This window comes from Halichoeres trimaculatus, unplaced genomic scaffold, assembly GCF_033239565.1.
Source record: "Halichoeres trimaculatus isolate MK-OKI-2021-1 unplaced genomic scaffold, fHalTri1.1 fHalTri1_scaffold_8, whole genome shotgun sequence".
In the NCBI taxonomy this organism is placed as follows: Eukaryota; Metazoa; Chordata; class Actinopteri; order Labriformes; family Labridae; genus Halichoeres; species Halichoeres trimaculatus.
The window spans coordinates 37,867,924-37,895,046 of record NW_027437186.1 but is presented as its reverse complement, the minus strand read 5'-3'; the positions used below and the strand labels follow the sequence as shown (position 1 = coordinate 37,895,046).

Sequence of the window (27,123 nt, the reverse complement as noted above, 5' to 3'; positions counted from 1 at the left end):
CGCTATTCTTAGCTTCTCGCCTCTAAACACATAATTGGATTAGCCCCGCGGTTTGACAGCGACAGGTCGGAACCACCGCCAATAGCGGGTGGCGTGGGATCAGCTACACCGATTTAACTAATCCGTCTGACGCCCAAAGGTGCGGTGGATCCCGGCGGTAGGTGCGCTACAGAGCAGCCTGAGAAGGACGAACGACCTCGGTTGAAGGAGTGGGTTGTAGCCTGCTCCTCCTGCTCCTCCTGCTGCTGCTGCTGCTCCTGCTGCTCCTCCTCACGATGATCATAACACTGCGGGCTCTCTTCGAACAGGGGGTAAGACACCGGAGTAGGCTGGTCTCGCTGCGGGACTCAGAGCCGGGACGCTGGTCCATGCTGGGGTCTCTGCAGGCCGCGGGGTGTCTGCGCAGGGACACGGAGAAATAAGGAGCATGCAGGCCTGTCAGGTGGACGCAGGGAGGATTTACAGCACTCAGCGCGAAGTTCACATCATTTCAGCGAATGTCCTTCTTCAGTCACATGCCTTCACAGAGGCTGCGTCCCGGCTTCCGTCGTTGTAGCGTAGCATAGAGGGGCTGGTGGATGAACTCTAGATGGTACCCTAACTACTACACTGTGGAGACTATGCAGAGGTGTGATCTCCTCCTTAATGTGGACAGATAATAATGAGGATTCAGTAATTTATTTATTTTTTAATTATATTGTTTTTTAAATCAAAAGCCTCTCAGAGGACTTAATTTACTGAAAATGGTCTTTCCTCTTCCATATTTTCTACAGTTTTAAAGGAGCAACCAGCTGTTTTTTTTTTTTAGGATTAAAACAAAACATAAATCATTTAGCTACTATAAAAGTTAGCTTGTAGCATTGGTAGCCAGTTTACCCTCCTTTTTACAGATGTACGGTGGCTGAAAGGTGTCAGACGATCTGCAAAAGCAAAAAAAAAAAAAAATCACAAAAGCAAGAGCAAAATTTTTAAATTCATTTTTTTTTCAATTTCATTTTTTTTCTACTTTTCTTTACTTATTATATTCTTTTCATTTCTTCAAATTTCTGATTTTATATATTATTATCATTACTCTGTTTTTATTGTTATTGCATTACTGCACTTTTTTGTACGGAAGCATATTGCATTCACTTAAAGAAAAAAAAACAACTCAGGTTTTTCAGAGTAATTTATTCTTTGGTTTGTTTTTGTTAAAATTATTATATTGGTTTGTTTTTTGTAATAATTATTTCTGTTTTTATTAGCAATTTTTTAGGGTAATTAATTTGTTTTTCTGATTAATATTTTTTTATTAGTTTGTTTTTTGTTATAAATATTTCTGTTGTTATGAGTATTTTTTTGTAGTAATTATTTTCTATTTCTGATTAATATTTTTTTATTAGTTTGTTTTTTGTTATAATTTTTCCTGTTTTTATGAATATTTTTTTTCTGTTTTCAGCTTACTTTTTTCCTGTTTTTCGGAGTAATTTTTTCCCCAAGTATCGAGATACTTAGAAATCCCGCGAGAACATCAACCTGCTGTTTTTCCCGGCTTCCGTCGTTGTAGCGTAGCATAGAGGGGCTGGTGGATGAACTCTAGATGGTACCCTAACTACTACACTGTGGAGACTATGCAGAGGTGTAATCTCCTCCTTAATGTTGACAGATAATAATGAGGATTCAGTAAAAAATTTTAAAAAATTATATTGTTTTTTAAATCAAAAGTCCTTTGCAGGAGACTTAATTTACTGAAAAATTGTCTTTCCTCTTCCATATTTTCTACACTTTTAGAGGAGCAACCAGCTGTTTTTTAGGATTAAAACAAAACATAGCTTAATCATTTACTATAAAAGTTAGCTTGTAGCAGTGGTAGCCAGTTTGCCCTCCTTTTTCCAGATGTACGGTGGCTGAAAGGTGTCAGACGATTTGCAAAAGCAAAAAAAAAAAAATCTCAAAAGCATGAGAGCAAAATTTTTAAAATCAAATTTTTTTCAATTTCATTTTTTTCTACTTTTCTATACTTCTTATATTCTTTATATTTCTTCAAATTTCTAGTTTTATATATTATCATCATTACTCTGTTTTTATCATTGTTGTATTACTGCACTTTTTTGTACGGAAGTGTATTGCATTCACTTAAAGAAAAAAAAAACAACTCAGGTTTTTCAGAGTAATTTATTCTTCGGTTTGTTTTTTCTTATAATTATCTGTTTTCAGATTACTTTTTTCCTGTTTTTCAGAGTAATTTTTTCCTGAAGTATAGAGATACTTAGAAATCCCGCGAGAACCTCAACCTGCTGTTTTTCCCGGCTTCCGTCGTTGTAGCGTAGCATAGAGGGGCTGGTGGATGAACTCTAGATGGTACCCTAACTACTACACTGTGGAGACTATGCAGAACCTGAGCATGGCGTTTAATCTCCACCTTAATGTGGACAGAAGATGATGAGGATTCAGTAAAAAGTGTTTTTAAGTTCATTTAAAAGCTGCAGCATCCAGCCTGAAAACAGACCCTGAATAGAAAAAAAAAGTAGTTTCTGATTTTTCTGCATTACATAACTGCCTTTGTTGAAAGTAGCATCCTGCGTTATATTGTTTTTTAAATCAAAAGTCCTTTTCAGGGGACGTTATGTTCTGAAAAACAGTCTTTCTTGCCATCTTTTCTACAGTTTTAAAGGAGCAACCAGCTGTTTATTATTATTTTTTTTGTGTGTGTGTGATTAAAACAAAACATTAATCATTTAAAGTTAGCTTGTAACATTGGTAGCTTGTTTTCCCTCCTTTTTCCAGATGTATGGTGGCTGATAGGTGTCAGATGATTTGCATAAGCAAAAACACAAATGCAAAAAGCGACAACATAAAGAGGTTAGCTACTCCAACAGACACAGAAAAGTGGCGACTGTAAGTAAATGTTTTCTTTTTTAACTTCATCTATGATAAATAAAGCTTCATGGGGCCTCACCTTGTAGTATCCTTATATATTTTAATTTACTGAAAAAATACATCACCTTATATTAAGCTTAATGAAACAATAACGTTAGCTTTAAAGCTAAAATTATCATAGCTGAGGGTAAAAAAGAAAACAATCATTAACTTACTTTCACAACTTTTATGTGTCCATTAGGAAAACTGTTATCTTAACTTCCTTTGTGTTGTTGCTTTTGCAAATCAGCTGACACCTACAGGCCACCGTACAAGTGTATAAATGTCATAAAATCTGGAAAAATACATTGAAAACTTAAAACTTAACTTCACTTGAGCTATGTTTCCATGCATCTTTGTATAAATTGAAGGTCAAATTGTCAGTTTGTCAATCCTCTGTCACCTGAAGTTTCCTGCATTTCACATGAACAAACAGACCTAGCAGGTCCCCATGTCTGCCGTGGAGGACACTGGGAAAAATTGTTGTTTTAAGTAAGAAAAAAAAAACAGAGTATGATATCAAAACTTCTCAAAACCGTACTTAAACACTTTTGTTTTAAAAAAAAAAAACATCCAATATTTACCTTTACAGCATTTAGTGCACAGTGGTCGGTTGGGAAAAAACGATCTTTTGTTTCATTGGACAAACTCTAAAAATCATAAATCACTGGAAATCTCAGGATGTCCTCTATAGATCACAACAGGTTTCATCCTTGGAGACTATCTTTGTTTTTTGAATAAAGCTCTGAAAGTGACGTCTTCTACAGAGGACAAAAAATGCACTGTTGGGTCTCTGACAAGTTTCTTTTCCACTAAACAGAGGCATTAATGAGGCCAGACCAATATCAATGACATAAAAACAGTGAAATGTGTAGCTGTCTTCATATAATAAAGTCTCAATTGTATTTATCTGTTCAGAAAATAACCAAATAATCAGATAAGGTTAGGGTTAGGTTAGTTTTCCACTTGCTAACTCTCTGTCTTGCTTTTGTTGCCTGAGCGTGCTTCACGTGTGTCCTCCTCTGTCCAGGATCCTTTTGTTAGGACGGTGACCTGAGGACGTGAGCACCAGAATAGGCAAGCGTTTAGTCTGCAGCTGCATAAAAGTGTCACTTTGACCTGTGTGTTAAATGATCCATACAGCACAGCCTGACACCTTTTCCTCTGTCTGTCATTGTTCAGATCACCAGAGAGGAAAGTTACAAATATATTCATCTTTAAAATATGCAGCTTCTTTTTCACTCTGTTTGACTGCAAAATGCTCAGGCTTTTATCAACTGAACAGGCATCTACATATACAGCACAGTCAGGTCAATTTTAACTCTAAACAACACATTAACTCTGGGCTTCATTACAGAAACTTTTCATTGTTTTAATGAAGGTAGATCTAAATATGTTAAGGTTTTTAAGTCAGGAGTCTGCAACCTTTGCTTTCATCAGAGCCACAACATCTACTTTATCTTCACGATAAAGACAAAAGAGTGTATGAAATTCTTTAAACAGTACAAAACTAATGAATAATAAACCAAAATGAAAAGCTTCTTAAAAAATATTTAATTTTACATTTGATGTCTAAGTTGTTCATTTAAAATAACTTTACTTATATTTAAAAAAATGTTCACAAATTTTTAAAATTTGCAAATTATTTTTTTGGCATTTCAAAAATTTGCAAAAACGTCATTTTTTCAAATGTCAAAATTTGCAAAAAAATTCAAAAAGTTGCCTGTACCAAAAATATTAACATTTAAAAAAATGTGCAAAATTGGGTCATGCAACTGTTAGAATTTTAAAAAATATATTTAAAAAAAAATTAAATTAAAATATTGGCAACAATTAAACTTTTAAAATCATTTTTAGATATTTGCAAAAATTTCAAAGTGTTGAAATTTTAAACATTTGCCAACATTAAAAAAATAATAATAATAAATTCTCAAGGATAAAATAAAAAAAATGTTTAAAATATTGCATAACATTTTTTAAAAAATTGCATAAAATCTAAAAAAAAATTATGGTAAAATACTATAAAACTTCAAACAATTTTAAAATTTTAGAAATGTTCAAAAATTTCTAAATTTTGAACAAAAACTTATATTTAATAACATATTTTGATAGTTTTGCTCAAATCATTTTCTTTTTGTTGTTTGCTAATGTCTTTACACATATTACGCATGTCTTTTAATCCATCACGTTGTTAGTTGAATGAATCCATCCACACAAAATTAATATCTGTATTTTCTTTCAGATTTTTTTTTTTTATTTAGTTACCTCCCAGGGCTGTAAAACTTGAGGTTTATTTAGTGTCAGTGTCTTTAATCATCAATACCCTTTGTAAGAAAAATATAAATTCTTTATTTTAATATTATTTTTTTCTTAAAGCTGCAAGGAGCCACTGCAGAGGAGTCACAGAGCTACAGGTTGCAGACCCTTGTTGTAGATAGATGTATGGATGGATAGATGTTTGGATAGATGTTTGGATAGATGTTTGGATAGGCGGAAGGAAGTAAGGAAGGATGGATGGAGGAGGCGGTGGGTGTGTCTCTGTGGATGAGTGACGTGCTGCTGGGACGCATGCCCCGTGCGCACTGCGCGTCCTGGCCTGTCAGTAGCAGGCAGATGGAAACGTAGGCAAGTGAATTTGGTGAGGTCATGTATTTTTAAGCCGCACAACGGAATAAATCATCCACAACCGGCGGCACAAACACGCAGTCCGCTGCTCCGGGACGTTTGAGCGCCGATCGGACCGCGGGGGGATCGATCCTGTGATTTAACGGCAGAGGTAAGATGAGGCTCCGCACCTCTGCTGCTCAGACGTGCTTATTGTTTGGCCGTGGGGGAGGGTCGGAGCCGCTGTGTGCATGCTGCTCCACCGACATGGTTGCTGCTCGCTGTGTTTTGTGTTGTGGCTTCTTCGCTTTCTCACCTCAAATGCTCCTTTTTCACGTCGCTGTGCACCGAGCCGTCCGTGAACACGCAGCGTTCATACGCAGAGAGCAGAGAGCCGTGCGTACTGAGCCTCTCTCTCTCACACACACAGGCCCTGACTGTCATGTCTCTGTGAGGCTGTCTGACACTACCGCTCCCAGAGCCCCGTCCGGCTCAGACCGGGCCGTTTATCTGTCAGTACGCGCCGATCTTTGTGTCCACACAGCCGGCCACCTGCCCGCTAACCTCCCTCCAGTCACCCGACGAGACGAGGGGCGGGGAGGAGAGGGGTGTGTGTGTGTGTGTGTGTGTGTGTGTGTGTGTGTGTGTGTGTGTGTGTGCAGGGAGGGGGTCGTGTGCCCAAGGTTAACACGCTGACATCCAATGAAAATAAATAACTCCGGATCGATGCAGCTCCTTAATGTGTCCGTGGGCGGTGTAGCGGAGGTTTCTGCTCCTGTGTCTTTTCACGCCCCGCGGACAGGGATGGAGGACAGGTGGTGTTAGGCTGGGGTTGGGTGCACACACAGCAGCATAAAACAGGACAATGTGAAGAAAGATGTCACATCACTGAGGTAAACTATGATAAAATGTCTCATTACTTTATATTTCTGTAAGTTTTCTGGTGTTAACACTGGGATAAATGTGTATTTCTATAAAAATACATGTTTGTTGTGGGTTTTTCCTGTTGTAGGTGACGTTAAACACAAGAAAACTGCCCAATGTCAAATTATTTTATACAGATACAGATATAATCCACCTGTTTACATGTAATATTATAGGAATGTAAAATATGACAGATGTCATTACATCATGTGGAGTCATATGTGTGTGACTTACATGTATGTTATTTTCACACCTGCTAGTGGCTGATGTGTAGGGATTGGTACCGAATTTGATACTTTTATAGGTACCAACCGAAATCTGTCAAAAGTACCAGGTACCAATTCACGAAAAATCAAAAGGTACCATGTTAGGTACCTAAACGCATCTTTGTGACTGTGAGGGAGTGGAAGAGTAGGAGATTTTCCATGCTGCACATGAACACAGCATTACAAGGTTATATATTAAAGAATATATATGTCAAATTGAAAAACAAAAAATATATACTATTAAACAAATTGATATTTTTTTACCAAATAAGCTCAAAAAAGTATCGAAAATCAGTACCGTTGAGTACCGGTACCGATTGCCAGGTACCAGGCATTGGTACCGTATTGTTTTTTATGTGAAAGGTACCCATCCCTACTGATGTGTTTAAATCTTTGTTTAAAAAAAAAGATATGACTTCACATTTTGGTGAATTATTCTTATTTAATTCCAGTAAAATGTGTTTTCTTTAAGATTTGTAGTGTAGCATGTGTAGTTCAGAGGAAAAAGCTAAAGTTGGATCAAGAGCATCGTGGCTAGAGATGGGAACAAAATTAGTTACTTTCATAGGTACCGACCAAATTCTGTCAAAAGTACCAGGTACTGGTTCACGTAAAACAAAAAGGTGCAATGTTTAGGTACCTGAACGCATCCTTGTGACTTTAAGGGAGTGAAAGAGTAGGAGATTTTCCATGCTGCACATGAACATAACATTATAAGGTTATACATTGAAGAATGAATATGTTCAATTGAAAATGATATGTATTTTATTATCAAACAATTTGATATTTATTATCACATAAACACAAAAAAGTACTGAAATCGGTCCTGTTGAGTACCGATATCCATTGCATGGTACTGAGCATTGGTACCATATCGTTTCTAATGTGAAAGGTTCCCATGCCTAATCGTGGCGTGCGATGGAAACATGGAATCAGGGTGAAGATAAACTAGGATGTCATATGAGAACTAATGTTTAGTTTAGATAATCTTTATTTCTATACTATATATATATATATATATATATATATATATATATATATATATATATATATATATATATACATATATATCTATATCTATCTATATATATATATATATATATATATATATATATATATATATATATATATATATATATATATATATATAAATCTCTATATATATATATATATATATATATATATATATATATATATATATATATATATATATATATATATATATATATATATATACATATACATATATATCTATATATATATATATATATATATATATAAATCTCAAATGAATGAAAAGGAGCAGAAAGAAGAAAAAGTCTTATTATGTCTTCCCTTTCTCACAAAATGTAGAACAAATACATGATCAGAAAAAAATACTGTGCTTAATGCTAATTTCCACCAAACAAAAAATAAACAAACAAACAAAAATTATTTATTAGTATTTTAACTATTTTTTTTTCTTTCTTTCTTTTCCTTGGCAAGGTCTAGTTCATCTTTTTTCCACTAATTTATTTAACATACTGGTTTTGATAATTTTTTTGAAGATACTGAGTGGTTTGGCGTCTTTAGATCTCTGTCCAGGTTATTTCATAAAACAGGGGTGGCCAACCAGTCAGAGACTAAGAGCCACAGAAATTACCATGGTACTACAGAGAGCCGTGTCACACACACACACTTCCTCTCACACATAAACAAAATGACATAAGACGAAAATCAAGATTTCCAAATTTTGAAGTGACATATATTGCGTTTGTAAGTGTTTCAATTCATACCAAGAGCCGTGTCTATGACAAATGTTTGTTTTTACTGCAGAAGAGACAAAGTTTCATCCATCCATCTATCTATCTAGATAGCTATGAGCACATGTGCGATGTAGAGAAAGGAAACTGAAACTTAAGTATCAATATCATCACCCAATTATTGCTCAATTCTGATCACAACATCAATATATCAGTAATTTAGGTTGATTGGTACACCACTACTCATAACAATAATGAATGGATCAAAGAGCCGCACACCGAAAGGCAAAGAGCCGCATGTGGCTCGAGAGCCGCAGGTTGGCCACCCCTGCCATAAAGTGACACCTGTAACTGTAGTTGATAGTAAATTGAAAATAAAGTATTACCTGTTTATCGGATTAATAGATGACATTATTTATGGTATTGATAGGTGATAGAAGGTGTTTCATCCATATGGTTTAACACAGTGACATGACATCTTCTGATAATAATGTGAAACAGGAAATAATCAGATGGTTTTCTACTTATCTTTAGTCACTTTTTATTTTACTGTCTGTCTGTTAAGACTTTATTATTTGCTATTTTATAGATTGTTAGGTTATGGAAAAAAACGTGCATTGTGTAAAGCCATATCAAACCCTGCTATCACCAAAACACTGCTGTGATCATTTAAACCTGTTGTCTTTACATGATGTTGTTGTTTGTGTATTCTAATTAAATCAATCAAATGGGGTTTACTTGTAAAGGACTAGGTAAGAAGAAAGATTTGACAATTAGCAAAAAAAAAAAGAAAATTAAAAATAAAACCCAGTCCCATGCTGTGTATGTGATCTGTCTCCATCAGCATGGTCCCCATCAAGAAAATAAACATCCATTCTGGGCAGCGTGTTAATCAGGTTAGCGTTATTTTTAGGCCTGTATACATTAACCAGCGTAGCCAGGATGCTAATTGTCTCCTAAGTAATGTCCTCGGAAGCCTCTCATTAAATCGTTAGTCTGCAGCAGCTCGTTTAGACCAACCAGAGGTAAAGTCATGAGAAAGCAGTGCACTATGGGAATGACCCAGTCTGCTGTGTGTCCGCTTCTGCAGGACGCTCAGAGCCCCTAAGGAGGATCCAGGAGGTCTGGATCTCTGGGTGCAGCCTGAGAGGACTGATGTGGTTTCTGCAACGCTTGTAAATACTGCAGCTGACACGTAACGGCGTCCTGATGGTGAATAATTGATTTCAGAGGAATTTGTTGATGCAGCATCAGTTCGGGGAGAGGAGCATCACTGTGAGACTTAAAGATATGAAGCAGCCAATCAGACGGCAGCTCTGTCTGTGCGCTGACCTGACCCGGTTAAACTCACGGACAGAGACACTAATGAACCCAAAGCGAAGGAATCCAGCAGTCATATGTTTGTGAAGTCAGAGCAGCCTGATTGTCTTCCTGTGTGAGAAAGAAAAAGGAGCAACACGTCTATTTTCATGTTGTGAGGGAGGCGGACGCTACAGACGTCTTTGTGACGTGGGAGCAACAGAAGGAGAGCTGACTCATTTTATCTGGCAATTATATCCCTCATATGGACTCAGTGTGTGCGTGTGTGTTTGTGTGTGTGTGTGTGTGTGTGTGTGTCGGTGAGACTGTAAGAGCGGGGAGGGTGATCACGCCGCTTACATAAGCCCTGAAGAAAAGGAAGAGGAAGTTAGCGTCGCTCCTTTTTCAGAGTCCAGTTTTTGTTTGGATGAAAAATGAGACGTGTTCAGGGACATCACGCCAAACAAATTGGCATCTCCGTGTTGCATCTTCTCCGGGCTCGCAGCCTCCTGCTGCAACTCGACCCAGTTAACATGTGCCTGTGGAAGACCGGCCCGTAGAACTGGGCCGGGGTCCAGACACACAGGAATTAGCATGGGGTTTGGTTTTCCAATGTGACAGAGTCTCTCTGCGAGTCGAGTTTCATATGATGGAGTAGAGCTTCCCGCTGCCCGCTGTTTCTGCCGCCACTGCTGATGATATCAAATCTTCCATCCTGGTGCGTTTGCTGAGTCGCTGAGATAAGGAGCCGCAGTGCTCGCCTCCAGTGTGAAATTCAGCACTGTCTTTTCTCTGCCCCGCTCCTAATCTGCCGTCTGCGGAGCGAGGGTTTCCATCTGACTGCTCTTTTTGCTTCTCTCTGCTGCAGCTGTTTCTGACGCGGTGTTTAACGCTCGCCTCTCTTTGTGTGCGCAGAGGACGTTTTTGGATGCACAGAGAGCCGTGATTGAAGATTTCACCATGAACAAAAACAAGAGAGAAAGAGAGTTTTACAGCCTGGATGTTGGGGATTCAACGTTCACGGTCCTGAAACGGTACCAGAATCTGAGACCCATCGGATCAGGGGCACAGGGAATCGTCTGGTGAGTGTTTGTAACTCAAAATAAGTATTGAATGCATCAACTCCTTTCTCATCACATTCATTTCCAAAGCTGCAATTCAAACTAAATTTCTCCCAGACATTGGTATTAACTCCAATAATCCACACATGAAAAGAAATCACAACGTTCAGGTCCATAAATAATGATTATGTTGAATTAAGCACGATAACACAGGAAAAAAGTATTGAACACACCATGGAAAGGCTGAATACTTTAAACAGGAAATGCACCATACCACATGAAATCTGTCAGTAATTATTACTTGAACTTCCAATTAGTGCAAACCAACATCAGCTGGGCTAGAGCAAATTGATGGTCCTATAAAAAAGGTGTTTTTTTCACCAAGCAGTTAAATACCACACACCTCATGATGGGTAAAGGCAAAGAGCTCTCTGAAGACATTCACAACCTGATTGTTGCTCAGCATCAGAATGGAACTGGTTACAGACTTATATCAAAGCACCTGAATATTCCAGTCAGCACCGTTGGGGCCATTATTCACAAGTGGAAGAAGCACCACCTTACCATCAACAGGCCACGCACAGGAGCTCCTTGAAGATTTCTGACCAGGGAGTCAGAAAGATAGTCAGAAGAGGACTCAACCAGCCAAGGACCACCCTGAAAGTGCTCCAGAAAGACTTGGAGGCAGCAGGTACGATTGTTACAGAGAAAACAATAGGCAATGCACTCCACTGCCATGGCCTCTATGGACGCTCAGCCCGCAAGACTCCATTCCTCAAGAAAAGGCATGTTGAAGCTGGTTTAAAGTTTGCTAAACAGCATCTTGACAAGCCTGTAGAATACTGGGAGAATGTTGTCTGGTCAGATGAGACCAAAACTGAACTTTTGGGCTGTCATACTACAGACCATGTTTGGAGGAGAAATGGCTCTGCACATCAGCCAAAAAACACTACACCAACAGTGAAGTTTGGAGGTGGAAGCATCATGGCATGGGGTTGTTTCTCATCTCATGGTGTTGGCAAACTTCATATAACTGACGGAGCAATGAATGGAGCCATGTATGGGGAAATTCTTGATCTGAATCTGCTGCCATCCACCAGGATGATGAAGATGAGACGTGGCTGGACCTTCCAGCAGGACAACCATCCAAAGCACACGGCAAAGTTGACTCTCAAATGGTTTCAGAAAAAGAAAATCAATCTGTTAGAACGGCCTCGTCAATCACCTGACTTCAATCCAACTGAACATTTGTGGAAAGAAGTAAAGAAAAGGGTTCACCAGAGGGCACCAAAGAATATTCCAGATTTAAAGACAATCTGTGCAGAGGAATGAGCCAAAATCACACCTGAGCAGTGTGGGCCATTAGTGGGCTGTAGAGTGCATTGCCTATTGTTTTCTCTGTAACAATTGTGCCTGCTGCCTCAGGAGCGTTGATATAGGTCTTTCAGTTCCATTCTGATGCTGAGCAACGATCAGGTTGTGAATGTCTTCAGAGAGCTCTTTGCAAACAAAGGCTTCTCCACTAAGTATTAGATGAGTCTCAGTTAGTGTGTTCAATACTTTTTTCCTGTGTTATCGTACTCAATTCACCATAATCATTATTTATGGACCTGAACGTTGTGATTTCTTTTCATGTGTGGATTATTGGAGTTAATACCAATGTCTGGGAGAAATTTACTTTGAATTGAATTTTATGCTTTTCACCCTGGTTTTGTTGTAGTTGATGAGGATTTTTCTGACTTCCTCCCTCTGTTCCTCAGCTCTGCTTACGACCAAATCCTTGAACGAAACGTTGCCATCAAGAAGCTGAGTCGGCCGTTTCAGAACCAGACTCACGCCAAGAGAGCATTCAGAGAGCTCGTCCTAATGAAATGTGTCAATCACAAAAATGTAAGTATGCAGAAATATTCAGTCACCCTGTGTGGCTGCGTTGGCCTGACTCTGATCCTCGTGATGTTTTCTCCTTCAGATCATCGGCCTGCTAAATGTTTTCACGCCACAGAAATCCTTAGAAGAATTCCAGGACGTGTGAGTAACGTGACGTGTTTGGGGAGGACTTCTTCCTCTGTGGGTTTCAGTGTGTCTCACCTGCTGGTGTTCTGCTCCGTCAGGTACTTGGTGATGGAGCTGATGGACGCTAACCTGTGCCAGGTCATTCAGATGGAGCTGGACCACGAGCGGCTGTCCTATCTGCTCTATCAGATGCTGTGTGGTATCAAACACCTCCACGCTGCCGGCATCATTCACAGGGTAAGACCTGGGCGAGCGCCAGAGCGGCGTCACTGAGAGGAGGTGTTAAACCTGCTGTGGTACTCAACGCTTTCATGTGAAGAAGTGGGAGAGATGCTTTATTAGCCCAGTTTAAGATGTTTTCAGGAAAATCCTCATGTGATCATCACAGTGACAGCAGGAAATGAAGCGTCAGTCAGGTTTGTTCCTTTTCACTGATGATACGAGTCTTTCAAGGCCGGTTATCAAACACAGGAGACAGAAAACGTAGATGAAGTTTCAGCAACACAGAGAGCTCTGCCACAGCTACAGCATGGTGCTACATGTGAGTGAAATGCTAATCAGAGCTAGCATATAAAACAAAGTCTAATGACATATATGATCTATTTAGTTCGACATGTTTTACAATTTTTTTAAATTTAAGTTTTTATTCAATGCAAAATTAAAATATGTTTTGCAGCTAGACAAATTTACACTAATTTTTCAGAAATAAGGAAAAACAGTAAGACAAGTATAACGTGTTATTTTCAGACCATTGTTATAAAATGTGGAAGTAATAAAAAACTGAATAAAAATAAATAAATAAATAACTTTTTTGAAAGTTATTTAAAAGAAAAATAAAATAAAATGAATAAATGAAAGCAACTTTTGTATAAAAAAATTAGAAAGTCAGGGGTAATTAACCAAATATGTTTCTGTGTAGACATATATCCAAGTTTGTGGTTATCATCAAGAATACTGAAAACTGATGAATTTAAGTATAATTTTGGTAGGGAAAAATAAATAAAAGTAAAAATAAATAAGTAAATAAAATAATAGAAAGGAAAAATAACTAAATAAATAAAGTAATAAAAAAGGAAAAATAAATTAATTAATAAAATAAAAAAGTAAAAATAAATAAATGAATTAAAAAAATAAAAGTAAAAAAAATAAAAAAATAGAAAGTTATAAATAAATTAATTAATTAAATTAAGTTAAATTTTTTACAAAATTTTAACTCAAAACCGGTTGTGCAACATTAAAGCGCAATCATACATCAATAGCAATCATACCAATAAATGGACAAAAATGAATGTGTTTGTTTGTAGTTGTGCCATATTTTCAGGGTACTTGGTATTGTCCTGTTTGTGGGGTCAGAGCTTGGACTAAAAAGAGTGGTATAAGAAGAAATTGAAGAAATATTTGGTTGTGTTGGGTTTTCTATTAAACAGCAGCTGTGAAACCTGTTTTTAACAAATGTTTTTATTAGGGCTGTGACTTTAACGTGTTAATGAGATTAATTAATTACACGGCAAATTAACGCATTATAAAAATCAACGCAAGATTAACTCATTGGCTGTTTTTCTCTGACTTTCTAAACACCAAAGTTACTCAAGAAGAGTGAACCCTCTTCTTTTATGCCTCTCTTCCTGTTTTGGTCCAAAAAACAGGCAAATCAAACTTTTTTTGATCGCTTTCACCTCGGGCGCTCCATCCTTTGATCCTCTCCATGATCTCCGTCGTCTTTTCTCATGATGGCGCCGCTCTTTCTCTCTGAAATACTGCGACTCATCCTCAGTTGGAGCGTGAGCTGCCTGAACTTTTCTGACTCGCAGCGTCTCACTGTGTCTCTGTCATCTCACATCTTCTCCTCATATCCATGCTGAGCTCTCATCCAAAGAGAGCACCGCTCTCACCCACAGTAGTTTATGAGCAGGATTTTGATTGACAAGCTCCATGAGACCCCACCTCCCTCCGCTGAAAAATATAATTTACTTCTTTAGAGGCAGTAAACAGTAATCGAACGTCTATGGCAGGGAACATGGACATTTTACTTTTATTGGCCAGTTGAAAAAAAAAAAAAAAAGGATTGACAAATCTTCTCTTTTTTTGTGTATTCATTCGATGAGTCATGCACTATGATTTTTTAATGCCCTAGAATTCAAATTCCATATGTGGGAACTTTAAGCAGATATAAGATTAAAATGTGATTAATTAATGTGATCAATTAATTACAAATCCTGTAATTAATAATTTATTTTTTTAATCTCCTGACAGCACTATTTACTACATAACGGCTGATGAATGTACATGAAAGTAGTGTCCACAAAAAAAAACATCTTCTGAACAAAATAAACAGGATTTTGTTGTTTACACTTGTGTATGAGAATATTCAATGATTTAGTCTTCTACCAAAATCTGTTTGAGTTGAGAAGTGCTGCTTCTGATGTTGAATATTGATGTGATTAAAATGCGATTAATTACGATTAATCAGTTACAAATGCCATAATTAATTCGATTAATTTATTTAATCAAGTCCCACCACTAAAAAAAACATGTCAATTCTTTTGTAAGACAAAGTCAGAATTCTGACTTTTATCTAAAAAAAAAAAAAAAAAGCCATAAAAAAATGGCCTTTTTTTCAGTGGCTTTAATCCTCTTTAGCTAATTACCTATTGTCAACATCACAAGTGTAAAACACAGGAACCTCAAAGGGAATTTATCAAACTCTCATCAAAACCATTTCTAATCAGAATGAAGGAAACATCCTGTCCCCTACAGACCAGAATCAATCCCTCTGACTGCCACAGCCTGATTTATCCACAAACTGCAGACGAAATGAAGCAGGATCCTCAGCAACAAGCAAGAAGCTCTTTGCACAGCGGGGAGACGTTACGCTGACAAAACGTGTCATTATGAGAAACGGACGCGGCGGGAGGTGGAAGCTGTAGAGATCAGCTGGACTTCCGTCTACTGTCATATGAATCATATAAACAACCTCACAGCGACGTCCAGAGAAGTGATGAATAATGCAGTATCTGAGTAATTCTGGAGGTGAAGATGGAGCGCAGGATGAAGGCGTTTCCCTGATTCCTCCCACGTTCCTGACTCTGCAGTTTAAAGAGGAATTAACATAAAATAATTACATTCTGTTGTTTGTTTCCCACCAGGACCTCAAGCCCAGTAACATAGTCGTCAAATCAGACTGCACACTGAAGATTTTGGACTTCGGCTTGGCTCGGACGGCTGCCACAGGCCTCCTAATGACGCCGTATGTCGTTACACGCTACTACAGGGCGCCAGAGGTGATCCTGGGCATGGGCTACCAAGCTAACGGTTGGTCATTACCTCATTACCTTTGCACTATGATAAATATGCAGTAATACTATGATGCACATTGTTATCCAACCTTTTTCTGAGTTGCATGGTCCCGAGCGTTAATCGAGCTGTTAACTCTGCTGCATGCTGAGGATAATACTTGAAGGTTGCTGACTAACTGGCCTCTTGCCTGACTAACCTGACGTTGTACCTTCCTCTCACCTCTTACCGGCTTTGTTTACCGCGTCCCACTTTACCAGTGGACATATGGTCTGTGGGCTGCATACTGGCGGAGATGGTTCGCCATAAGATCCTCTTCCCGGGAAGGGACTGTATCCTTGGGTCTTTTACAAACTTTTTCACACTTTTCATTTCAACAAGCTTTTGCTTTTGGTTCTTGGCTGTCATTTCTTTCCCTGGTCACTTTTTGGCATGTAAAAAAAACCCTCATACCATGGTAATCACCATATTCTCACAGCAGGGGTCTACCTCTGATGTAAGGTTCAGGATGGGAAGCTAACATGCTGTCACGGTGTTGTACTCTTATGTTCCAAGTCGCAAGTTCTGGAAATGTTCTGGGTACTCTGACGTATGTTTCAGTCTCACTACTTATGGATAAGTGATCAACAGATCATTGACCAAGAAAACCAGGAGAGAAATCTAAAACCAGTTGATAAATTATTAGCTTGGTCCATGTTTCCAACAGTAAGTCAAACTCAATCCCAGTCCGATGATTCTGTTCATCACTTTTATGGACAGGATTTCTAGGCACAGTCAGGTGGTAGAAGGAGTCAGGTTTGGGGGTCTCAGGATCCCATCTCTGCTTTTTGCAGATGATGTGGTTCTGTTGGCCCGATCGAACACTGACCTCCAGCTCGTACTGTCAGCAGGATGATCAGTACCTCTAAGTCTGAGGCCATGGTTCTCAGTTGGAAAGGGGTGGACTCCCAAGTCCAGATTGGGGGAGAGTGTTTGCTGGCTTTGCTGGTTTTCAAATCGCCATCTTACCTGGGTAATCCTGCCTACACCACCTTTGATTTTGGGGGATCAGCAATCGGCCCATCCTTACAAATGAAACTGATCTTATATTCCTCCAGGAAGGTCCGACAGCTAGCCATTGTTGCTTTTTGCTCTGAGACCTAAAACTCAGGACACTTTATTAGTTGTTTAAGTTAAAACTTAAAGATTTTATTGGTCCACAGGTATTGTTCAATGATTTTCAGTAAAATACGATCGGAACATTGAAGGCAAATGTTGTCAGTTATAACAAATACAAAATAAAAATCGGTATCAGCCCAAATGGGTATCAATCAGGCTTTTTAAAGATTGCTGATCCCTGATTGCAGATCCCTGATTGCTGATCCCTGATTGCTAATCGCTGATCCCTGGTTGCTGATTGCTGATTGCCGATCCCTGATTGCGGATCCCTGATTGCTGATCGCTGATCATTGGTTGCTGATTGCTGATCGCTGATTGCTGATCGCTGATCCCTGATTGCGGATCCCTTATTGCGGATCCCTGATTGCTGATCCCTGATTGCTGATCGCTGATCCCTGGTTGCTGGGGAGGTTGTTTTGGGCGTGTCCAGCTGGGAGGAGACCCCAGGGTAGACCCAGGACACGGTTAAGAGATTATTTCTCTCGACTAACCTGGGAACGCCTTGGTGTACCCTCTAAGGAGCTGGTGGAAGTAGTCATGGGCGGGGCCACTGGTCTTCCCTGATGGTATTGCTGCCTTGCGACAAGCGTTGGATGATGGCATTAGTAAATAAGCGTGTTGACTCTCAGTGAAGTTTCTGTGCCTGGGAAACCTCCACTCCCCAAATCTATACAACTAACGACCTGGAACACAGCAGTACAGCACTGTAACAGTGTTTAAGCTTCCCACCCTGAAAAGCTGAGAGCTGAGTTGTTGTTAAAATCTGTGTAACACTGAAGCTTTTTGGCAGTCCTGAGCTGTAGATGTTCATCAACATGTCAGCTTTTATTTGAATCTGTTCACATCGCTCTGTCTCTCATCCGGCTGACGCTGCACGTTCTCCATTTTCATCCCCACCCATCATCACTCTGCTGCCACTCCGTCTGCCTTCCTCTCAATCTGTTTGTGCTTTGTTTTCTCACCATTTTGTTTGCATGTCCTTCACCTCCCCGTCATCTGAACGTCCACCCCCAGTGGACGTGTGGTCAGTGGGCTGCATTGTGGCCGAGATGATCAGGGGCAGTGTGTTGTTCCCCGGCACTGATCGTATCCTTCCCCGTCATTGATTGATCACCGTGTCATCACTTCATCCTGTGTGAAGAGATCCAACACCATCCCGAGAGTTTCCCCGCGTCACTTTGCCATCCATTTTCCAATTTTCCACACGACACACATGACCTCAATCATCGCTCTGCTACACCCACCTGTCGGAGGAGCTTCAGCAGAAAATTGTTTCGTTTGGTGCCATCGTAGAAACTCCCTTTGAATTTTCCACATGCTGTCATCACAGAAAGAGGGTTGCACTGGGGTCGATATGACAGATGAAGATGAAGTCACTTTACTTTTGGAAGCTGGTGCTGAAAGAAGTTTATTTAAATTCCAGTTTCTAATACAGAAAACCATCGAAGGGGACGAATACAAGGCAGTAAACGGCTGCATCACAGTGGAAAATGTCATCCACACTGCAAAAACTCAAATTAAAACTTAATAATTTCTTTAAAGAAGCTGTTTTTTTTATCTGGAGAGCTTTTCTAAGTTTTACTTATTGGAGATGTTTGCAGCTTTATCTTCTCTGGGTCGATGGATTTTTGACCTTGGCCGGTAACTTTGGCTGATAATTGGTGTTTGTCTGGTTTGTTTGGTGCTCTGCTCAAAGTAGCTGTGCTGTAAGTTTAGTTAAAATAAAATAGAATAGAAAAGAAAAGAATAGAATAGAATGTGCTTTATTTATTCCTTCAGGAAAAAACAGGAAAACTTATAAAAAGTTAACTTATGTAGATGTTGAAGATTCTCGGGCTGAGACGATTTCCAATGAGACGATTTTTGCATGTTTTTAGTTCTCTTTAACTCCAGACCAAGTAAAGAAAGTGGACACATCACATGTGAGACAGTTTTTAAGATTTATTCAGGGAATCCGACATCTCAACTTTTTTTCCAACTCAGCTTACAAACAAAGACTTAAAGGAAGGACCAAACAATTAGCAACAAAACTATTATTTAAAACTGTAGGGATGAGAATCGATAAGAAATGTTTCAATCCATCGATATCGTTAGCCTTTGTGCTTAATGATTCCCTTATCAATTCTTTACATTGTGCCGGAGCCACTGGGCCTTACGTCGACTAGTCTGCTGCAGCTATCTTAGCTTAGCAGTTAGCTAACGTTTCCAAAGAAAACTCTGATTCAGGATTTTCAGCTTGAAGTTTTCCTGAAGAACTGACTTCATAAAGAAATGTTCATCACTCTCTCTCAGGAGATTCATATTCAGCACATTAGAAATGGTATAAATCACATAACGTATATGGTAAACTGCATTGTTATGCTAGCAGTTAGCATACATCTTCAGCTTCAGAATCATAGAAACATATCAAATCAACTCTTTGTAAAAATACTGAGAATTTCAAATGTCAAAAGCTAACAGGCTAATGAAAGGCTCATGGCTGACGGAAAGGTTCCAAACAACTTAAACCATTGCTATAACCACTTTGAGACACTAGATGGCCTACTTGAATTATTAATATATTACAACACAGAACATCAACGTCACATTGTGTGAAATTTTGACCTGTTTCTGTTTAATTATGTCCAGAAATATCCAGACTCAGGGACCAATTACATTTTATTCACTTACAGTATAAACTCAATTAAATGTTGTTGACACAGAAAACCTGTAAAGATACCTTTTGTACCAAGACAATTCACAACAAGAATTGATAAGGGAATGGATAAAGAATTAGATCAATAAGGGCATCGGTATTGACAAAACCTTATTATTCCCACTCCTAAAATTGTTAAACAAAAAATCATGATGCTAAGATACATCAATTATTTTCTCCCACCCCTAGAAAATTCAGCTTTGATTAAACACTTGCGAAATGTAAAACGCAGTCTTGAGTATTTCAAACTCTTAATTTTAGCGTGAAGTTTTTCACCTTTTCTGAACTGTAGATCAGTTAAAAACCTTTTGTTGTTGGTCGCATGAATGTCTGATCATCAGCACGAAAAGATGAAACTCCAACAAAACAACAGACGACTCACTCTACAGCTTTCTTTTTTTAGGAATGACTGTTTTAACCACAGAGCGTTCATCACTGTAGCCCCGCCCCCTTCCTCTGACGTAGTTTTTGCTTTGCTCCAGTCTGGTTGAAAAATGCTCTGTGACTTAAATTAACTGTAACGATGTATTGGATTAAAAATCCAACAGGTGTGTTCAGGGAGATTTGAGTTTTTGCAGTGTACAGGTATGGAGCTGTAGACGTGTGCACCGCTCTGACGTAGCGGTGCTGAGTGTGTGTAGGGGTGTATCGAGTGTTTTGCGCTCTGTTTGTCTTAACTTTAACACCTCAGACATCGACCAGTGGAATAAGGTCATCGAGCAGCTCGGTACCCCCTCTCAGGACTTCCTGATGAAGCTGAACCAGTCGGTCAGGACGTACGTAGAAAACAGGCCACGCTACGCCGGATACAGCTTTGAGAAGCTCTTCCCCGACGTGCTGTTTCCTGCAGACTCTGACCACAGCAAACTCAAAGGTAGCGTTTTCCTCTGTTTCTCATACCCCGTCCATAAATCACACCCACTGCTCTCATCCAGCAGAGCTGCAGACGTTTGATGAATAGCCCGCAGCATCTTCTCTATTTCTGTGTCCCTCAGCAAGCCAAGCCAGAGATCTATTATCCAAGATGTTAGTGATTGATGCGTCCAAACGCATCTCTGTGGACGAGGCCCTGCAGCACCCCTACATCAATGTTTGGTATGACCCGGCTGAAGTCGAAGCGGTAAGTGGAGCGCCGCTCGGACTGCGTGAGATTTTAATTACTCCAGTTAAAGTGGAAAGTTGGCAACGCCGCGCAGCACGTATTCACCATTGACACCTTTTCTCTTTCTCAGCCTCCTCCCAAGATCCTGGACAAACAGCTGGACGAGCGGGAGCACACCGTGGAGGAGTGGAAAGGTGAGGAGGCGTTTCAGGGTTCATGTGATGATGGGTGCTAGTGTTTCCCCTTTGGCTCCTGAGCTCATCACGGTGCCAGGAGGTACGACCAGATCGGTTTCCAGAAACTTCTCAGGAGGAGTTTAAAGCTTGAAACCATCAAGGTTTACAAGTTGAACCAAAAAATAAAGACAAACATGAAAAGACAACATGAAAAAACGAAAACAACACATGAACAGAACAAGGATGATGCTAGGGTTAACGTTCTCCTGCAGTGAGAGCTCCTGATATCTCAGGTGCTGTTCCTGTTTTGTCTCTGTACGTCTTCTTTTCCTGGTTCCCTGCCTTTTATTCAGTGGATGGTGGGTGTCAGACTATTTGCAAAAACTACAACACATATGCAAAAACCTCCAACAGGATTACAAAAGCTACAAAATGCATGCAAAAGCTACAACACATATGCAAAATCTACAAGAATGAAAAATCTACATAAACACATTAAAAAGCTACGACACCAATGCAAAAGCTACAACACGAAATTAACAGCAACAACAGCAATGCAAAAACTGCAACAAGAATGAAAAAAATCAAACACAAAGGCAGAAGCTACAACACGAATGCAAAAGCTACGACACGAATGCAAAAGCTACAACACGAATGCAAAAGCTACAACACAAATGAAAAACTAAAACACACACTTAAAAGCAACAGAACAGATGCAAAAACCTACAACGAGATTATAAAAGCTACAATACAAATTTAACAGCAACAACAAGAATGCAAAAAGCATCAACACGAATGCAAAAGCTAAAACACAAATGCAAAAAGCATCTAAACAAATGCAAAATATATGAAAAAACTTGCAAAAGCTACAACACAAATTTAAAAGCTACAACAAGAATGCAAAAAATCAAACAAAAATCCAAAAGCTTCAACACAAATGCAAAAGTTACAACAAAAATGCAAAAACTACAACATGAATGCAAAAGCTACTACACAAATGCAAAAGCTACAAAACAATGGAAGTACAGCCACAACTGAAGTTCAAAAGATCTGTTTTTCCGACAGACTTAGAAAAGTAGGTAAATGTTTTTTTTTCTTAATTCATCTATGATTAAAAAAGCTGTCTAGGGGTCTCACCTTTTAAAATCCTTCGTAGTTCTTATGTTTCTTTATTTACCGGAAAAATATGTCATCTTGTATTTAGCTTTGTGGATCGATAACGTTAGCATAAAAGCTATATTTATCAAAGCTGAAGCTAAAAAGAAAACAACCATTTACCTACTTTCACAACTTTTCTGTGTCTGTTAGGATCACTGTCCTTTTCTAACTCCAGTTGCGTTGTGGCTTTTGCATTCCTGTTGTTGCTTTTGCAAATCGTCTGACCTACGATGGCCACCGTAGTTTGAATGACTGGTAAACTTTAACCCAGCTCCATTAACAAAATACTGCCCGGATTGTTAAGGCAGAGAAAAATGTCCTTTTGTGAATTTGTGAATGTTTCTCTCAGAAAAAGAAAATGTCTGGTTTTCTGATTGGTTGATTAGAGGTCACATGATGATTGAATATTCATGGAAACAAAGAATAATCCCTGTTAAAGTCCAGTCTAACAGCCAGCTTATGTTTGGACGTTCGGTCAGAGAAATTGTTGCCGAAGCAGCTTGGTCTCTCCGCTGTAGTTTCCAGGGCATGTGTAGCATGACATGACCCCCCCCCCTTTAAAGGCTCTCACTGAGTGTTTTCCACTCTGGGGAACCTGAGTCTGTGCAGCATGGGAGGGCTTCAGATTGTGAGTAAATATCACTTTCAGTCGGGCAGCAGGATGAGCTCATCTTCACTCCTGCCAGGTGATAATGACCCCTCACTCATTTCTGAGAGGGGTCACACCGGCATAGCATGTCCAAATTAGAAACATGATGCTGTGTGGACTTTACAGTATGCAAAACACTCTGACTGTACATAAACTGTCTCTCCTGACCCACTTAACCTTTCTCTGTTCTTACATCTGCAGAGCTCATTTACAAAGAGGTGAGCGAATGGGAGGAGTGGACGAAAAATGGAGTGATAAGAGGCCAACCACCTCCTTTAGGTGAGTCATCATCACAACTTTACAAGATTACAACATGTTGAGTTACACTGACGTTTATCTTCAGTTAGAGGCTGATCATGTTTTCAAGGAGCTGGTTTTATACTGGAAGTTTTTCTACACAGCAGAGGATCCTGACTCAGTTTGCTCTGGTGATTCAGGTTTAGGTGCTCACACGGTTCATTTCTGATGAAGTTTTGCACATTTGTTCTAATAATAAACACGTGTTATAAAACAAGACTTTTTCTTTAAAGGAGCTGTGAGGAGTTTCCAACTGATCTAGAAAAAGTCTAGATATCTGCCTGATCCTAATCCACACTTTAAAATGAGATTATCAGTACTACTAAATGCTACTTCTTAGCTTCTTGATTGAGTCGAGCAGGACCAGATTGATTTATAGCACGTCTAGGTCTCCATGACAACACCACGCCAGCTGATGGAGTTTATCAGAGAGAAGAGAGATCTGTGTTTCTCTTTGCTGATTTCTGTGATTAATTTTGTAGTGATGGTGGACACTGGAGTCTAACTGTCAGACAGAAAAAGGACAGAAGAGCAGAAGAAAGAGAAACAGGAGAGAGATAGAGCACAAGCTAAAGGCTAACACACGAGTTAAAGGCTAAAATACAAGCTAAAGGCAAAAACACTGGCTAAAGGCAAAACCATGACCTAAAGGCTAAAACATCAGCAAATGGCTGTAACTCAAGTAAAAGGCTAACACTTGAGCTAAAGGTTAAACATAGGCTAGGCTAACATAGGCACAGGCTAAAGGCTCATATATGAGATACAGGCTAGAACACAGGCTAAAATAAGTCAAATGCTTAATGACAGGCTTTAGGCTAAGACACAAGCTAAAGGCAAAAACACAAGCTAAAGGCCAAATTATGAACTTAAGGCTAAAACTTTTGCTAAAGGATGAAACTCAGGTTAAAGGCTAAAGAATGAGCTAAAGGCTAAAACACAGGCTAAAGCCAATATACAAGCTAAAGGCTTAATTATGGGCTTAAGGCTAAAACATTAGCTAAATCGTCACCTTAATGCTAAAACATGACTTACAGGTTGAAACTCAGGTTTAAGGCTAACACATGAGTTAAAGGCTTAAACACAAGCTAAAGCCAATATACAAGCTAAAGGCTTAATTATGGGCTTAAGGCTAAAACATTAGCTAAAGGCAAAAACACGGGCTAAAGCACAGGGCTCAAATGTAAGATACAGGCTTAAAAGCAGACTAAAGGCTAAAATACAAGCTAAAGGCAAAAACATCACCTTAAGGCTAAAACATGAGCTAAAGGATTAAACTCAGGTTAAAGGCTAATATCCAGGTTAATGTGTTTGTGCTAATGTAGCCTCCAACCCACAGTCAGCAGTTATTCTGCAGTGGTCTGTTCAAACTTGAGAGTCTATCAATAAAATGAAGAGCCAGGTTACGTTAGCTCTGCTTGGTGAGGTTGGAGTTGGTAGATGAGCTCTGGTAGGACAGAACCAGGATTCACTAACGTTACACGTTACAGACACGTCTCACTATGTAGCACTATGTAAGGACAGCTGCTAAACTGACAGTTAGCTTGTCGTCGTGTTAGCCTACCACGTTAGCCACGTTTCAAACAACAGTGCTACGTAGCTGTACTGATAAAGACCTTACCTTGTGGCGTTATATTCAGTAAAATTTTAACTTGAACAAAAAAATTTGTTCAGCTGTTCAGCTTTAATTTTTAAAAATATCCATTCTGGTTTTTAACTGCATATTTTTCACAACCATATTACTTAGTACATATTAAATATTAAAAAAATCATTGCTTTATAATTTTAGTCCTTTCATTAAAATCCATTGTTGTTATTAATAAAGCGTTTTTAATCACTTCCTTAAGCCTTTTTTGCGTTTAGAGTTGTCTGAAAGGTGATATGTAAATAAAACCTGACTGATTAAAGATTAAAGGCCCTGTTAACGTGCTCCAGCCTCATCAGATAATGACTCTCTGCTGTGTATTTGGATGAAACCTATGCGTTGACGTGTGTTTTTCGCAGCACAGGTGCAGCAGTGATCGACAGCCCCCCTCAGCCCACTTCCTCCTCGTCTTCGGCCAACGACGTCTCGTCCATGTCCACAGAGCCCACCGACCCCAGCAGCGACCCCACCATGACTTCAGAAACAGACAGCAGCCTGGACAGCCACACCTCTCTGGGTGCGCTGGCCTGCTGCAGATAACGCACACACACACACACACACACACACACACACACACACACACACACACACACACACACACACACACACACACACACACACACACACACATATGCTTACACACACATAAACAAACCTGTCTCCATGTGTGTGTGGTGGGAGACGGTTATGGCCAATGGAACTTCTCCTGTTAGTTTGTAGATTGATGCTTTTAATGTACAGTTTGTTTTAGCCCCGCCCCTCACACTGCTGTAAATGATTGTGGTTGAACTGTATCATTATTACTGTATTTTTGCTGCGAAGAATCAGAGTATGTTTGATGTGAAGCTGTGATGTGTGTCCTGAAGGAAGGAGCTGAGTGAACTTTTACACAGTGCTGTTTTAGCTGCTGCTACAGTCCGTAACCACACTGTTAGCACTGCAACGTTACGTTGAGGATATTTTTCAATTTGTCGTTTCTTGTATTTGTAGGGACATCTGAATGACACCAATTTAACAATAGACTATAGCACATTTCATCTTGGATCCAAATGCAAATGGGTGATTTTATTTTCATATTGTTCCTCATCTTTCTTGTAGAAAGTGTCCCCTTGGTGTATCCAAGAAACTTCTGAGTATTATGTCACCTCTGATTGTGTGCATCCTGACAAGCAGTTGAATGGTCCTGAAGCCTGACGCTGAATTTCTTATTTTCTACGATAGCATACTGTAAACTGACTGTGTTTCACTTTTTTATTTACTGATGTAATTTGTAGGTGATGACTTGTTGGATGAGGACGAACAGGGTGAATGTAAGTGACTGGAAATGTGAGGAGCCAATGATAGCCGTTAGCGCTGTAACCAGTTGATGTTGGCCACGCCATTGGTGAGAATGAGTGCTGTATTCAGGGGCGGTCACCAGAGACTAAGGGCCCGTTTACACGACAACCGTAAACAGCGTTTTAGTCAAACTTTTGAAAACGGCCTCCAGAGTGGATTTTTTCTGAAACGCTGTGTAAATAGCAAGCTGGCGTTGCTGTCTTTAAAAAATTGCTGCTCTTAGCATTCACCAATACTCCAGATGATCGGCCCAACTCTACTTCAGAGGAGATCTACCAAAAGCTGCTTCTGGAAAAGATAGTTATAGCGCCACCTACAGGCCGGGCATGCTCACGACAGTGTTTTCTGACCCTCAGCGTTTCTGTGTAAACACAGAATTTTTTTTTCACTGTTTTTTGGCGTTTTCAGATGAAATGTTGTCGTGTAAACAGGTCCTAAAGCTGCGTTTCCACTGAAAGTACCAAGAACTTTTAGACCTGCTTTTAAAGGGATTAAAAGGTTCCCGTTTAAAAAATATTGTGTTTCTAGAAAGATTTCAACTCCCAGAAGATCAGGCAAATTAAACATCTGATGAGTGAGAAATCAACCAATCAGATTGGTCGACTTACACGCAAAGTTTTAAGCTCCGCCTATCGATCATTTGCTAAAAGAAAAGTTCTTTCACTTGAAAAAAGTAGAACCAACCAGGAAGAACTTTTCAAAATAAAGGTGTGAAATGAAGTCTGACAGTTTAGATTTTAAAACAAAATCCTGGGACTTCATCAGAAGTTCCTCTTGAGGTGGGAACTTTCTTAGTACCTCTGGGCA

The 27,123-nt window shown here is 39.3% G+C and overlaps 1 protein-coding gene across 5 annotated transcripts; it reads left to right on the top strand.

Moving 5' to 3' along the window:
• The first annotated feature begins 172 nt into the window (after window positions 1-172).
• On the top strand, window positions 173-27,123 carry mapk8a (mitogen-activated protein kinase 8a). Of its 5 annotated transcripts, none has more exons than XM_074675149.1 (13): window positions 173-311; window positions 10,649-10,815; window positions 12,555-12,684; window positions 12,764-12,822; window positions 12,906-13,044; window positions 15,954-16,119; window positions 18,274-18,345; window positions 20,646-20,828; window positions 20,950-21,074; window positions 21,187-21,250; window positions 23,241-23,318; window positions 25,343-25,550; window positions 25,611-27,123. In XM_074675149.1, exons 1-12 carry the CDS (start codon window positions 276-278, stop codon window positions 25,516-25,518), a joined length of 1,395 nt encoding a protein of 464 aa, XP_074531250.1. In that variant the 5' UTR covers window positions 173-275; the 3' UTR covers window positions 25,519-25,550; window positions 25,611-27,123. The 5 variants fall into 5 exon arrangements, with proteins under 5 accessions (XP_074531250.1, XP_074531249.1, XP_074531253.1 ...); XM_074675148.1 differs by lacking the exon at window positions 18,274-18,345 and adding an exon at window positions 16,362-16,433; XM_074675150.1 differs by lacking the exons at window positions 173-311; window positions 18,274-18,345 and adding exons at window positions 5,466-5,674; window positions 16,362-16,433.

What these genes read in the sequence shown, in the direction of transcription:
- mapk8a (XM_074675149.1), top strand. Translation starts at nt 276, where the DNA reads ATGATCATAACACTGCGGGCTCTCTTCGAACAGGGG. An exon ending in GGGGCACAGGGAATCGTCTG is followed by an intron (nt 10,816 to 12,554) that starts GTGAGTGTTTGT and finishes TCTGTTCCTCAG; the next exon opens with CTCTGCTTACGACCAAATCC. An exon ending in ACCCGGCTGAAGTCGAAGCG is followed by an intron (nt 21,075 to 21,186) that starts GTAAGTGGAGCG and finishes TCTCTTTCTCAG; the next exon opens with CCTCCTCCCAAGATCCTGGA.